The sequence below is a fragment of the Hypanus sabinus genome, chromosome 1, assembly GCF_030144855.1.
Source record: "Hypanus sabinus isolate sHypSab1 chromosome 1, sHypSab1.hap1, whole genome shotgun sequence".
Classification (NCBI taxonomy): Eukaryota; Metazoa; Chordata; class Chondrichthyes; order Myliobatiformes; family Dasyatidae; genus Hypanus; species Hypanus sabinus.
Window position 1 is genome coordinate 9,934,175 of NC_082706.1, and position 13,356 is coordinate 9,947,530.

General features: G+C 39.1%; 1 protein-coding gene across 1 annotated transcript in view; it reads right to left on the bottom strand.

Moving 5' to 3' along the window:
* LOC132391274 (prosaposin-like) overlaps positions 1–13,356 on the bottom strand; it is a 67,678-nt gene that overhangs the window by 22,271 nt on the left and 32,051 nt on the right. Inside the window, exon 2 of the mRNA XM_059964224.1 lies at positions 4,121–4,183. Within this exon, the coding sequence (XP_059820207.1) occupies positions 4,121–4,183 (63 nt within the window). The remainder of the gene's footprint in view (positions 1–4,120; positions 4,184–13,356) is intronic.

Genomic DNA, 13,356 nt, shown 5'->3' on the forward strand with positions numbered 1-13,356 from the left:
CGGCTCTGTGCCCTGTATCCAAAAAGAGTCCTGGCTCTGTGTCCTGTGTCCAAGAAGAGTTCCGGCTCTGTGTCCTGTGTCCAAGAAGAGTCTCAGCTCTGTGTCCTGTGTCCACGGTTGAGTCCCGGCTCTGTGTCCAAGAAAAGTCCAAGTCTAGTCAAGTCTGAATCTCAAGTCAAGTCAAGTCAAGTCACTTTTATTGTCATTTCGACCATAACTGCTGGCACTGTGCATAGTAAAAATGAGACGTTTTTTAGGATCATGGTGTTACATGACACAGTACAAAAACTAGACTGAACTACGTTAAAAAAAACAACACAGAAAGCTACACTAGACTACAGACCTACACTGGACTGCATAAAGTGCACAAAAACAGTGCAGGCATTACAATAAATAATAAACAGGACAATAGGGCAAGGGCTCCCATGGGGGGGGGGGGGGGGTGGGGGGTGGCGGTACTGTCACGGTCCGGTCTGTGGATTCTGTATTCTGGTTGTTTCTGTTTTTCCTTGTTCCATTGGGTCCTTTAATTGAGGCAACTGATCCTCATTTCGAGCTTGCAACATAAATAGCTCAGGGGTCCATCTATTCCTTTTCTGGACCATCCCTGTCAAGAAACCCGCACCAGGAAGCTTGGCGTCTGAAACCCACATCTGGAAGCTCAGCATCAGAAACTCATACCAAGAAGAGTCCCGGCTCTGTGTCCTGTGTCCAAGAAGAGTCCTGGCTCTGTGTCCTGTGTCCAAGAAGAGTTCCGGCTCTGTGTCCTGTGTCCAAGAAGAGTCCCGGCTCTGTGCCCTGTATCCAAAAAGAGTCCTGGCTCTGTGTCCTGTGTCCAAGAAGAGTTCCGGCTCTGTGTCCTGTGTCCAAGAAGAGTCCCGGCTCTGTGTCCTGTGTCCAAGAAGAGTTCCGGCTCTGTGTCCTGTGTCCAAGAAGAGTCCCGGCTCTGTGTCCTGTGTCCAAGAAGAGTCAAGTCTAGTCAAGTCTGAGTCTGAGCTTGAGTCCGAGTTCCAGGTCAAGAGCCAAGTCAAGATGCAGGTACCTAGACCCGGCCAAGACCCGAGTTCTCAGTCAAGTTCAAGTCTCAAGTCCTAGTCCAGGTTTTCCAGTTTGTTATTTTACACTCATGTCCAGGTTGATATTTTTTCCTCGCTCCTTGGCTTCCCTAGTATTGTTAATAGACATAGTCTTGTTCAGACAACTACAGTGTCTGTGATTTGCATTTGGGTCCATTCCCAACGCCCCCTTGTGACAAGAGAAATAAATTACCCATTGTCACTTGCTGCGAAGGGGGCAATAGATGGATGCTGGCTTGCAGCAGAGCCACTAGCTGTGTTAAAGGCCAGACACATGACCTACAGCCAATGACACTGGAATGCAATATCTGAATTGGTAAGAAAGGAATATAAAAGCAGTGCTAGTGACTTTAACTCTGTAGGAGAACAGCTATCGGGGATGCGAGGTGCCCTGCTGACACCTGGAGATTTGTAAAAGGACGATGAGGAACATGTGGCCAGCAGCAGAAACTCCTTTTTAACCGGTATTATATTTTCTGTTCTTTGACTGTTCATGGAAGGTCAGGAAAACTTAGCTGGTTTGCACACAGGTATTGGTTGTCTAAGTTCACATGTTCTTCCATTGAGACAATAAAGGTACTTGGCGGTAAATACAGATTCTCTCTTGTGCCTACAAGGGGTGATTCTTGTAACAAATTCTTTCAGGTTTCTTGCTTTGTGGCTACCTGTAAGCAATCAAATCTCAATGTTGTATAATTTACACATTCTTTGAAAATAAATGTACTTTGAAACAAAGCTACAAATTCCATCATCTAAATCATTGACATACAACATAAAAAGAAGTGGTCCCAACACAGACTCCTGTGGAACACCGCTAGTCACTGGCAGCCAACCAGAAAAGGTTCCCTTTATTCCCACTCTTTGTATCCTGCCAAACAACCACTGCTTTATTCACAAAATACACTGCTGGATTCCATGCTGGAATCTCTCCTGTAATACCATGGGTTCTTAACTTGTTAAGCAGCCTCATGTGTGGCACCTTGTCAAAGGGCTTCTGAAAATCCTAGGACACAACAGCAATCGATTCTCCTTTGTCTAACCTGCTTGTTATTTCTTCAAAGAACTCCAACAGGTTTGTTAGGCAAGATTTTCCCTTGAGGAAACAATGCTGACTGGCCTATTTTATCATGTGTTCACATCCTGAACAATCAACTCCAACATCTTCCCAACCACCGAGGTCAGGTTAACAGGTCTGTAGTTACCTTTCTTCTGTCCCCCTCCCTTCTTAAAAAGTGGAATGACATTTGCAATTTTCCAGTCTTCCAGAACCATTCCAGAATCAAATAATTCTTGAAAGATTGTTACTAATGCCTCCACAATCTCTTCAGCCATCTCTTTCAGAACCATGGCGTGCATACCATCTGGTCCAGGTGACCTCATCTACCTTCAGACCTTTCATTTTCCACAAGAGCCTTTTCTCTGTAACGGTAATTTCATACATTTCATGACTTCTGATACCCTGGAGTTTCCACCATACTGCTAGTGTCTTCCACAATGAAGACTAATTCAAAATATTTATTCCGTTTACCTGCCATCTCCTTGTCCCCCATCACTACCTCTCCAGCATCGTTTTCTAATGGACTGATATCCACTCTCGCCTCTGTTTTACACTTCATGTATCTGAAGAAACTTTTGGTATCCTCTTTAGTATTATTGGCTAGTTTACTTTTGTGTTCTATCTTTTCCTTCTTAATGATTTTTTTAGTTACCTTCTGTTGGTTTATAAAGGCTTCCTAATCCTCTAACTTCCCACTAATTTTTGCTCGATTACATGCCCTCTCTTTGGCTTTATGTTATCCTCTTGCTCTTGATGTATGTACAGAATGCCTTGGGATTTGCCTTGATCTTTTCATGGCCTCTACTCCAAACTATCCAACCAATCATATCCGTTGTTCTGATTTTGCCTTTCAGTACTATCCCTGATGTCTACCTCTGGTTCGATCCTTCCCTTACCAACCTGATGCTCCAGTTCTCAGTTTTCTGTAAAACTAGTTTCAACTCTCATGAATAGAACTTGCAACCCTCCCGGCTAGGATATTGACTCCCCTCCATTTCAGGTGCAACTTGTCCCTCTTGTACAGGTCATTGCTTTCCCAGAAAAGGTTCCAAGAACTTGAAATCCTGTCCCTGCACCATCTCCTCAGCCACTTATTCATCTCTGCTTTCACCCCAGTCCTACTTGCACTAGCCCGTGGTACTGGGAGTAATCTGAAGATTACTACCTTGGAGGTCCTTCTCTTCGGCCTCATTCTTAACTTTATATATTCAATGAGTCGGACCTCTTCCCCCTTTTTGCCCATGTCATTGGTGCCAATATGTGCCACGATCCCTGGCTGTTCATCCTTCCCATTAAAAATATCCTGCAGCCACTCCGTTACATCCTAGCACCCAGGAGGCAACAGAATCTCTTTTGTGGCCCCAGAATCTACTTTCTATCCCGTTAACTATCAAGTCCCCTATAACTACCACACGGCCCGACTTTACCCTCCCCGTTGAGCCTCAGAGACAGCGACTTTACCACCAGGGCTGGTTGTTGCTGCCATGATCTGATGGGTTACTGCCCCCTCCCCCCCCAGTAGTATTCAAAGAGGTATACTTGTTGCTGAGGGGAATGGCCACAGAGGAATCCTGCACTTTGGTGGTCACCCATCTACAGTCCGAAGCCTGACTCTGTGTCTCACCACCTATTCAAAAGTCTCATATAAGTATTAATGTCTTCAGCCTCATGAATGATCCGGAGCACATCCAATCCCAGCTCCAACTTTTTGACCCAGTCAGCCAGGTGCTGAAGTTGGGTACATTTCCTGCAGATGTAGTCATCAGGGAAACAGTCAGGTATCCAAAATTTCCACATCTGACAGGAGGAGCATTCCTTCCTGACTACTCTGACCTAAAAAGGCTTACCTCTCCTTAACTATAAATCTGCCTGTTCACACCAAAGCCTTCCCACTCTGTCACTGGCACATTCAAACAATGGCCGCTCTGCTTAAGCCTACCTTCCTTTTATTTGCAGCTGAGTTTAGGCATCTGATGCTGACACTTACCATGCCCGCGCAGCTGAAAATGTTCGGCCTTGCCCAAATCTGCTGCTTTTAGTTGGGGAACACCTAGGAGACAGTGAAGAAAACATCATGAGATTAAAGTTATCTTTAGAAAAGGAGCAATGCAAAGTAAAAGTCATTAATTGGAGAAAGACTAATTTCAATAGATTGATGGAACTTGACATTGAGGGTTAAAACTGCAACAGAGATTAATCAGATTTCCTGAACTTCTGGTAATTGCTCCAACCACCCCTCCTTCATTTCCCATTTCAGTTTCTCTCTCTCACCTTATCTCCTCACCTGCTCATCTCCTCGTCCTTCCCTTTCTTCCATGGTCCTCTGTCCACTCCTCTCAGATTGCTCCTTCTCCAGCCCTTTAACAAACCAATCAGCTCTTTATTTCACTCCCTCTCCCAGTTTCATCTATTATCTGCCACCTTGTACTTCTTCCTCCCCTCCCCTCACCTTCTTATTCTGACTTCACCCCTCCCTTTCCAGTTCTGAAGAAGGGTCTCATCCTGAAACGTCAACTGTACTCCTTTCCATAGACATTGCCTGGCCTGCTGAGTTCCTCCAGCACATTGTGTGTGTTTCTTTGGATCCCCAGCATCTGCAGAATTTTTCAAGTTGGTGGCATTCTGAAATATCCTAGCAAGTCAGTTTATCACCTGCTACATTAAAACACAGTTGGAGCACTGGTCAGTCAACTGTTCCATGCTACTGATTCGTGACCCTGAGTGTACCCTGTTTCATTGGAAGACCAGTCCTTTTAAGACTGACAGTGAACTTAAAGAGGATAATACACACAGCATGCTGGAGGAACTCAACAAATCAGGCAGCATCTAAGGAAGGAAATAAACAGCGAGGTTTGATATACCTATGTCAAGCAGAGCTACTCTTTAAATACTGATGGAATCTGATGAGATGCAACATTTCAAATACAAAACCACAAAATTGCAGATTAGGAAACATTCACAGACAGGTTAAACGCAGATAGGAAATCTGCTAATGAACACCCACCAACCCCAGCTGATGAATCAGCAATCTCTCACAGACAATCAATAACAATAGTGAACAATGGATGGGAAACAACATCACCAACAGAGACTCTGTAGCACCATCACTGACCTCCTGAAAAATCCTAGAAAGGTTCTTGGTTATAGACCACTCCATCACAGATAAAACCCTCTCCACCACTGAGCACATCTACATGGAGCACTGTCATAGGAGCACAACGTCTATCATCAAGAAACCCCACCACCCACCCAGGCCATGGTCCCTTCTCACTGCTGCCATCAGGAAAAAGGTACAGGAGCCTTGGAACCCACACCACCAGGTTCACAAACAGTCATTACCCCTCAATCATCAGGCTCTTGAACCAGAGGAGATAACTTCACTCGTCCCATCACTGAACTATTCCCATAGTCTATGGACTCACTTTCATGGACTCTTCCTCTCATGTACTTTATATTTATTGCTTATTTATTTATTATTATCTTTTTCTTTTTCTATTTGCACAGTTGGTTGTGTTTTGCACTTTGGTTGTTGTCTGTCCTGTTGGGTGTATTCTTTCATTGACTTTACTGTGTTGCTTGGATCTACTGTGTAAGTTTGCAAGAAAATGAACCTCAGGTTTGTATATGGTGACATATATGTACTTTGAATTTTTGATAATAGATCTGCAAACCCAAAATGTTAGTACATAGGGAAAGCATGGTGGTATAGCAGTTAGTGCAACACTATTACAGCACCAGTAATCCAGGTTCAATTTGGCGGCTCTCTGTAAGGAGATGGCACATTCTCCCTGTGAATGCGTGGGTTTCCTCCCACATTCCAAAGACGTATGGGTTAGTAGGTTCATTGGTCACATGTGTGTAATTGGGTGTCATGGGTTCGTGAGTCCAAGCTTTCCAATGTTGTGCCTAACTTGCTGTGTTTTTCCCAGCAGGAAGAGTTCTGCTTTTATTTTATTATTGCTTCTCTGTATTTGATTTGGGAAAGAGAAAAGATAGATAAGGTGGCAAAGGCAGCAGATAATATACTTACCTTTACTGGCTAAAACATTAAATACAAGAACAGGGTGTGTCACGCTAGACCAAATAATACCTCAGAAAGACCACCATGTTAGCATGGCATACAGTTCTGTCTGGAAGGATGTGATTTCTCTAGAGTGTGTAGAGATTATCTGTGGCACAGAATAATACCATTCAGCCCATTATAACCATGCTGGAAAAAATAATTGATAACAGGTTAATCCCAAGTCCAAAATCTTGGCTCTTAATGAAAGGATCATCTTTAGTCAGAATCAGGTTTATTATCACTGACATTTGAAATGAAATCTGTTGTTCTGTGGCAGCAGTATAGAGCAAGAGAAAAAAATGCTATAGGTTACAATAAGAAATTTAAAAATAAAGATTAGGATTCTTGAGGGTTTTTCACCTGAGGTCATGAATGAGCATTGCTAAGCTCAAAGAGGTTATGTCGGAGCTTTTTAAACAAAGGTTTAAAGCCATCTCTTCATTATCCTACTCATCTTAGAATCACTCTGTAAGATGGTTCTAAAGAATGGTTTCGCTCGAGTGGAGAAACTCAGGATTTTTTAAAGACAATGGATTGACTGTTTAGTACCTTGTTATAAGAATAATCGCTTCTCTTACTTCTGGTGAACCTTCACAGCTAAACTTCCTTGTGATTTAAATGTTTTACTTAGAGAATAAGATTTTAATGAGTTAATGCCAAGTGTGATTATATGTTATGACTTTTGATAAGTTTTTTATGACTTTATACACTTTTCTAAAGGTTTTTAAAATCAATATGGCTTATTTTTGGGTATTTTTCATTCTATTGTTTTGAAACTGTAATAACTAATCTATTTGTGTTATGAGGGCTAAGTTTTTTATGGCCATTATTTAGTCTAGCCTGGAATACAGTTGATCTTGGAATTAATTTGGAGTCAAATCAGCAGGTTGTTTTGGGAGGGTGATGTCATTAGCTGTAGCTGCCAGCCTTCTTTTGGCTGGCCTTCTGACTTTGGGAGGGGTGGGTGTCTTTCTTTGGGACGTTAGCCAAATCTGTTGTTTGGTTACCCTATTTCAAGGCTTATTCTTTGGTTTTAATGTTCATTTTACTGGTTATTACTTTAATTTCTCTATTAAATAGAATAATGGGTCATACTATTAACTTACCCAGTCTTAATATGAAAGGACTAAAACACACTGTGAAGCGGAATAAGATTTTTGCCTATGTATTAAAAAAATTAAAGCCCCCAATTATTTTTTTACAAGAAACACATGTATGTAATTGAGACAACTTGGGTCTTTTCAGTAGATGGAAAGGACTACATTTTTACTTCTCTTTCCATCTCTAAGTCTAGAGGAGTTTCAATTTTTATGGATAATTTAGTTCCCTTTGTCCAACATAAAGTAGTGCCTGATAATAATGCGTGTTTTGTCATAGGGTCAGGAAAATTAGATAATAAATTAATGGTATTTGCCAATCTGTATGCTCCGAATACATATGATCCAGGTTTTTTGAGTGTTTTTTTTTCATTTCTGCCAGACTTGAGCCTTTTCTCATTGGTGATGGGAGAAGATTTTAATTGTTGGTTAGATCCAGTTTTAGATCGGTCATCCTTTGAAACAGCAACACTGAATAAATCAGCTTTGTTTATTCAATCTTTTTTAATGAAATACGGCATTGTTGATATATGGCATTTCTTACATCCACTAGGTAGGGAGTATTCGTTTTTTCTCATGTCCATCATACTCAGTCCAGGATTGATTACTTTCTTATTGATAGTCAAATGATTCCTTTAGTTCGATCCTGTGAATACAAAGAAATTGCTGTTTCGGATCATGCTCTGGTACTTTTATCTTTAAATTTAGCTGGTCTTCCTCAAATAAACAGATCTTGGCATTTTAATTTAACTTTGTTATCTGATAAAGATTTCTTAAAGTTTCTGGAGAGACAAATTATTCTTTTTTTAAGAGAATACTTTGGAAGAAACTTCTAGTCTTATTAGATGAGACGCCTTTAAGGCTTTTATTAGAGGTCAAATTATTTCCTATACTGCAAATGTCAAGAAAAAAAGCTAATAAAGAGAGAACTGTTAGCTAATCAGTTAAAACAATTAGACTAAATATATGCCTTGGCTCCAGATCCTGTTTTATATGAAAGGCATGTTGAAATTTGAACTAAATATGATCTTCTTTTAACATATCCAATTGAAACTCAACAGGTAAATTATTGGCTAACCAATTAAAAACCTTTATAGCTAAACGGCAAATTAAAGAAATTTGTAAAGCCAATTGGTGATAGGACAACTGACCATTTAGAAATAAACGATATTTTTAAAGAATTTTATTCTATTCTTTATAGTTCTGACTCTCCCAAAGATAATACTGTAATGAATAATTCTTTAGATCAATTAACCATTCCTACACTTTCTGTTGATAACCAAAAACAGTTGGATCAACCTATTTCGTATGAGGAAATGTAATGTTAAAATTGTACAAGGCATTGGTAAGGCCAAATTTGGAATATTGTGTGCAGTTCTGGTCACCGAATTATAGGAAAGATATCAATAAATTAGAGAGAGTGCAGAGACGATTTACTTGGATGTTACCTGGGTTTCAGCACTTAAGTTACAGAGAAAGGTTGAACAAGTTAGGTCTCTATTCATTGGAGCGTAGAAGGTTGAGGGAGGATTTGATCGAGGTATTTAAAATTTTGAGAGGGATAGATAGAGTTGACGTGAATAGGCTGTTTCCATTGAGAGTAGGGGAAATTCAAACGACAGGACATGATTTGAGAGTTAGGGGGCAGAAGTTTAAGGGAAACACGAGGGGGTATTTCTTTACTCAGAGAGTGATAGCTGTGTGGAATGAGCTTCCTGTAGAAGTAGTAGAGGCCAGTTCAGTTGTGTCATTTAAGGTAAAATTGGATAGGTATATGGACAGGAAAGGAGTGGAGGGTTATGGGCTGAGTGCGGGTAGGTGCGACTAGGTGAGATTAAGGGTTCGGCACGGACTAGGAGGGCCGAGATGGCCTGTTTCCGTGCTGTGATTGTTATATGGTTATATGGAAATTGTCGAGCCTGTACATTCTTTGCACTCAGGGAAGGCTCTGGGTCTTGATGGATTTTCTGGAGAATTTTATAAGGCTTTTTCCTCACTGCTTATATCTCATTTAAGTGCAGTTTTTTTGGACTCCTTTAAGTTGGGTAGGTTGTCACAATCTTTTTATGAAGCTTCTATTTTGCTCACTCTTAAAAGGAATAAGAATCCAACTGAATGCTCTTCATACAGACCAATTTTTTAATGTAACGTTGATACTAAAATCTTATCTAAAGTTCTGGCCCGTAGAATTTAAACTATTTTACCATCTATCATTTCTGATGATCAGACGGGATTTATTAAAATTGATCTCTTAATACGCAAAACCTTATTGGAGGCTCAAAGAGCAACAATAGCAAGAGGTTCCAGAGCCAGGTTAAATAACAACAGACTAAGAGGGCAACCCTGCCAGGTACCTCTATATAACCTAAAATAAGATTTTTGATTATTAGTTATAATAATCAAAACATACTCTTTTATTTAACCAATAAAAAGATTGATAAAGAAAGAAGAAAAATCGATATTCCCATTTTAATATTCATTGTTTATTAAACGCTATTTATTCCCCTTCTAAGGAGATATCGGAATGTGTGATTTTTTTGGACGCTGAGAAGGCTTTTGATTGGGTTGAATGGAATGACTTAAAACTTTAGAAATATTTAATTTTGGGCCCGATTTTATTCAATAGATTAAATTACTGTATCTATCTCCTTCTGCTAGGGTCCTTACTAATTTTCAGTATTCCAAACCTTTTAAAGTTCAATGTGGAACTAGACAAGTTTGTCCGCTGAGCCCTTTGCTCTTTGATTTGGCTTTAGAACCCTTAGCCATTGCTTTTCGAGAAAATAATGATGTTATTGGTATTCTAAGGAGAGGGACTGTTCATAAAGTTTTGCTTTATGCTGATGACCTATTGGTTTTTATTTCTAATGTCAAGGCTTCACTACCTCCTGTGCTTTCTCTACTTACTTGTTCTAACCAGTTTTCAGGATACAAACTGAATTTACATAAGAGTGAACATTTCCTCTGAATAATCCAAGAATTATAAATACCTATTTAATGAAAGTTTTCTGACCTTACTGAATTTTGTAAAAAGGACACTATCAAACTGGTTGCCTTTTTCGTTATCCTCGATTGGCCGAATCAACTCTATTAAAATGAACATTTTACCTAAATTTATATACCTTTTTCAGGTATTACCTGTTTTTAATTCCTAAATCTTTTTTTGATTCTCTTGATTCTATTATATCTTCTTATATATGGAAAAACAAACGTTCTTGACTAAATAAAGCTCATCTTCAGAAATCTAAGAAGAATGGAGGTTTAGCTTCACCAAATGTTAGGTTTTATTATTGGGCAGTCAATATACGAAATCTTGTGGCGACCCATTTCCTGGCACATCCGAACCGGCTCACAATTAGCCAGCGTTCCGGTTAAGGGTGATAGCCTACGGGGATTTGCGAGCACAGAGCTTTGGAGCCTCTGCGCCACGGGGGGCAGGTTGAGGGAGGCTTAAAAGCAAGGCTGGGGATTTAGAATAAAGTTTTTTCTTCGACTGCAGTTACCGACTCCGTGTCGTAATTTTAGCGCTGCATGTAGCACACTGCTACAATCTTACGCTTTGGTCATATTATATTAACCATGAGAACCTTCTGATATGGGTTTCTTTAGAAGCTAACTCTGTTAATAAATTTTCTATTATTTCTCTTCTCAGATCCTCACTCTCTTTATCTTTTAGTAAACTAACTGAAAATTTGGTAGTTAAACATACTTTAAGAATCTGGGTACAATTTAGGAAATTCTTTGGTCTATTGAGATCTTCTTTGTCGAGTCCCATTTGTTTTAACTATTTTTTTAAACCTTTGATGGCCGATTCAGTTTTTAAAGAATGGGATAGATTGGGTATTACAAACGTTTGTAAATGCTTACAGGAGTTTTTGTTGGAGGAAGTCTTCTTTCATTTGAGCAAATGTCAGTTAAGTATAGTTTATCCAAAACTCATTTTCTTAGTTATTTACAAATTAGAGACTTCCTGCGTTCTCAACTATATACATTTCCTATAAGTTCTGATAAGGACTTAGTAGATATAATTTTTAATTTAAAACCTTTTTATAATGGTTCAATATCCAATATTTATGGTATGTTGCTTGGAATAAGAAACGTTCCTATAGACAAAATTAAAAATCTTTGTAAATTGAAGATTTACAGACTTCAATTTCTGTGGAAACTTGGAATGAAAATTTTTAATTGGTGAACACTTCCTCATTATGTGCTCGTCATTCCCTTTTACAATTTAAAGTGGTTCACAGGACTGTCATGTCTAAAGATAAGCTATCACATTTTTATTTGGATAGATCTTCTTTCTGTGATAGATGTAATAATGGAGAAGCTTCATTAATTTAAATGTTTTGGACATGTCCAAGCCTTGAAAGATACTGGAAGGAAATATTCCAAACTTTCTCTGTACTTTTCAAGGTAAATTTCAAGCCTCACCCTTTGGCCGCATTATTTGGTATTGCTGGAGGAAAAGACTTTATTTTGGAGACACCTGATTTGCATATTTTGTCTTTTACTTCTCTTATAGCTAGGAGGGCACTCTTGCTTAAATGGAAGGATGCTGTTCCGCCTACTCATGCTGAATGGTTACGGTATTTTATGTCATGCTTAAATTTAGAGAAGATCTGATGTTCAGTTTTTGAATCTAGCCAAGACTTACATAGATCGTGGGGGCCATTTTTGAGTTATTTTCAAAACCTTTGATTTGTTGTAAAAGTACAGATGATGATTAATAATAATTTTTATTATATGATAAGGGTTCCCCCCCGCTTTTTTCTTGCTTTTCCTAACAGCTCTGACTTTGGTAGTGGGTTTAAGTTTTTTTTTCTGTATAACAAAATTATTATATTTCAATATTATGATTTAATTTACTTTTTATGAATACAGGATTTTGTGATTGTAACTGTATTTTTAATACAATGTATTTGGTACTATTTTATTTTTTTCTTTTGACTTATAATATATATTTTCTTGTACTCTGTATTCCTCTATGCAGAAACTAATAAAAAATATTGCAAGAGTCACTGAATATTATTTATTTATTTATAAATAAATAAATATTCATAAAAAACAAATGGTTTAAATGGTGTCAGGCTTCTGGTTTCACAACACTCAGACCATATCACATAGAAGCAGTTTGCTCCACCATTCCATCATGGCTGACTTATTTTCTCCTCACACCCTATTTTCTGGGAGTAGATCTAGGGACTCAGTCTGGTTCAGAATGCTGTTGCCTTGCTCCTGTTGTTAGCATGATTTGTGTTTTTTCTCTTTCTCTGTGCAGTGGTTTTTTCGAAATTGGGTCATTCCAGTTTCTTGCTTTGTGGCTGCCAGAAAGCAGACAAATCTCAAGGTTGTATAATTTATAGATTCTTTGATAATAAATGCGCATTGAATCTTTGAGAATTCATAGGGCGGACAGACCACAGTTCTTGAATGAACCATAAAGCACCTAAGGTGAATCTGCAAAGTAACTAGAGATGAGCTTTTAACAAAGATTTTACAGCACAAACCATTGTAAACAGTAAAGAATTCGGCAACAATGGTACATCAAGGTGCCCTGTATCGTAAGAGAACGTTTGATACTGCATACCACTGACCGAGAAGATCTCTCACCTCTCATGCTTAGACTGAGAGCCACTGGGCTCACAGGTAGAGTCAGAAAGCCATCAATCCTGGGCGCCAGGGACTTAAATAAATCAGTGGATTGCACTCTTCTCTGTATGTTATTCCATTAACATTTCACTTTGACATTTAATTATATACCACCAAATCCACTTGAACTGGCATCGGGATGGTTACAGGGAAGGAAGGAATCTGCTCTGGATTTAGGGATTGGGTTCGTGTTGGGATAAATCTGGTGAGGATGAGATGAAGCTGAATTTGTCTCAACACGTGGCGCAATTTCGGTGAGAGGATGCAGAGTTCCTTCAGCAGGAGTTTAAAAAAAAATTAGCAGAAAGTCAAGTCAACTTTTATTGTCATTTCGACCATAACTGCTGGTACAGTGCATAGTAAAAATGAGACAACGTTTTTTTCAGGACCATGGTGTTACATGACAGTAGAAAA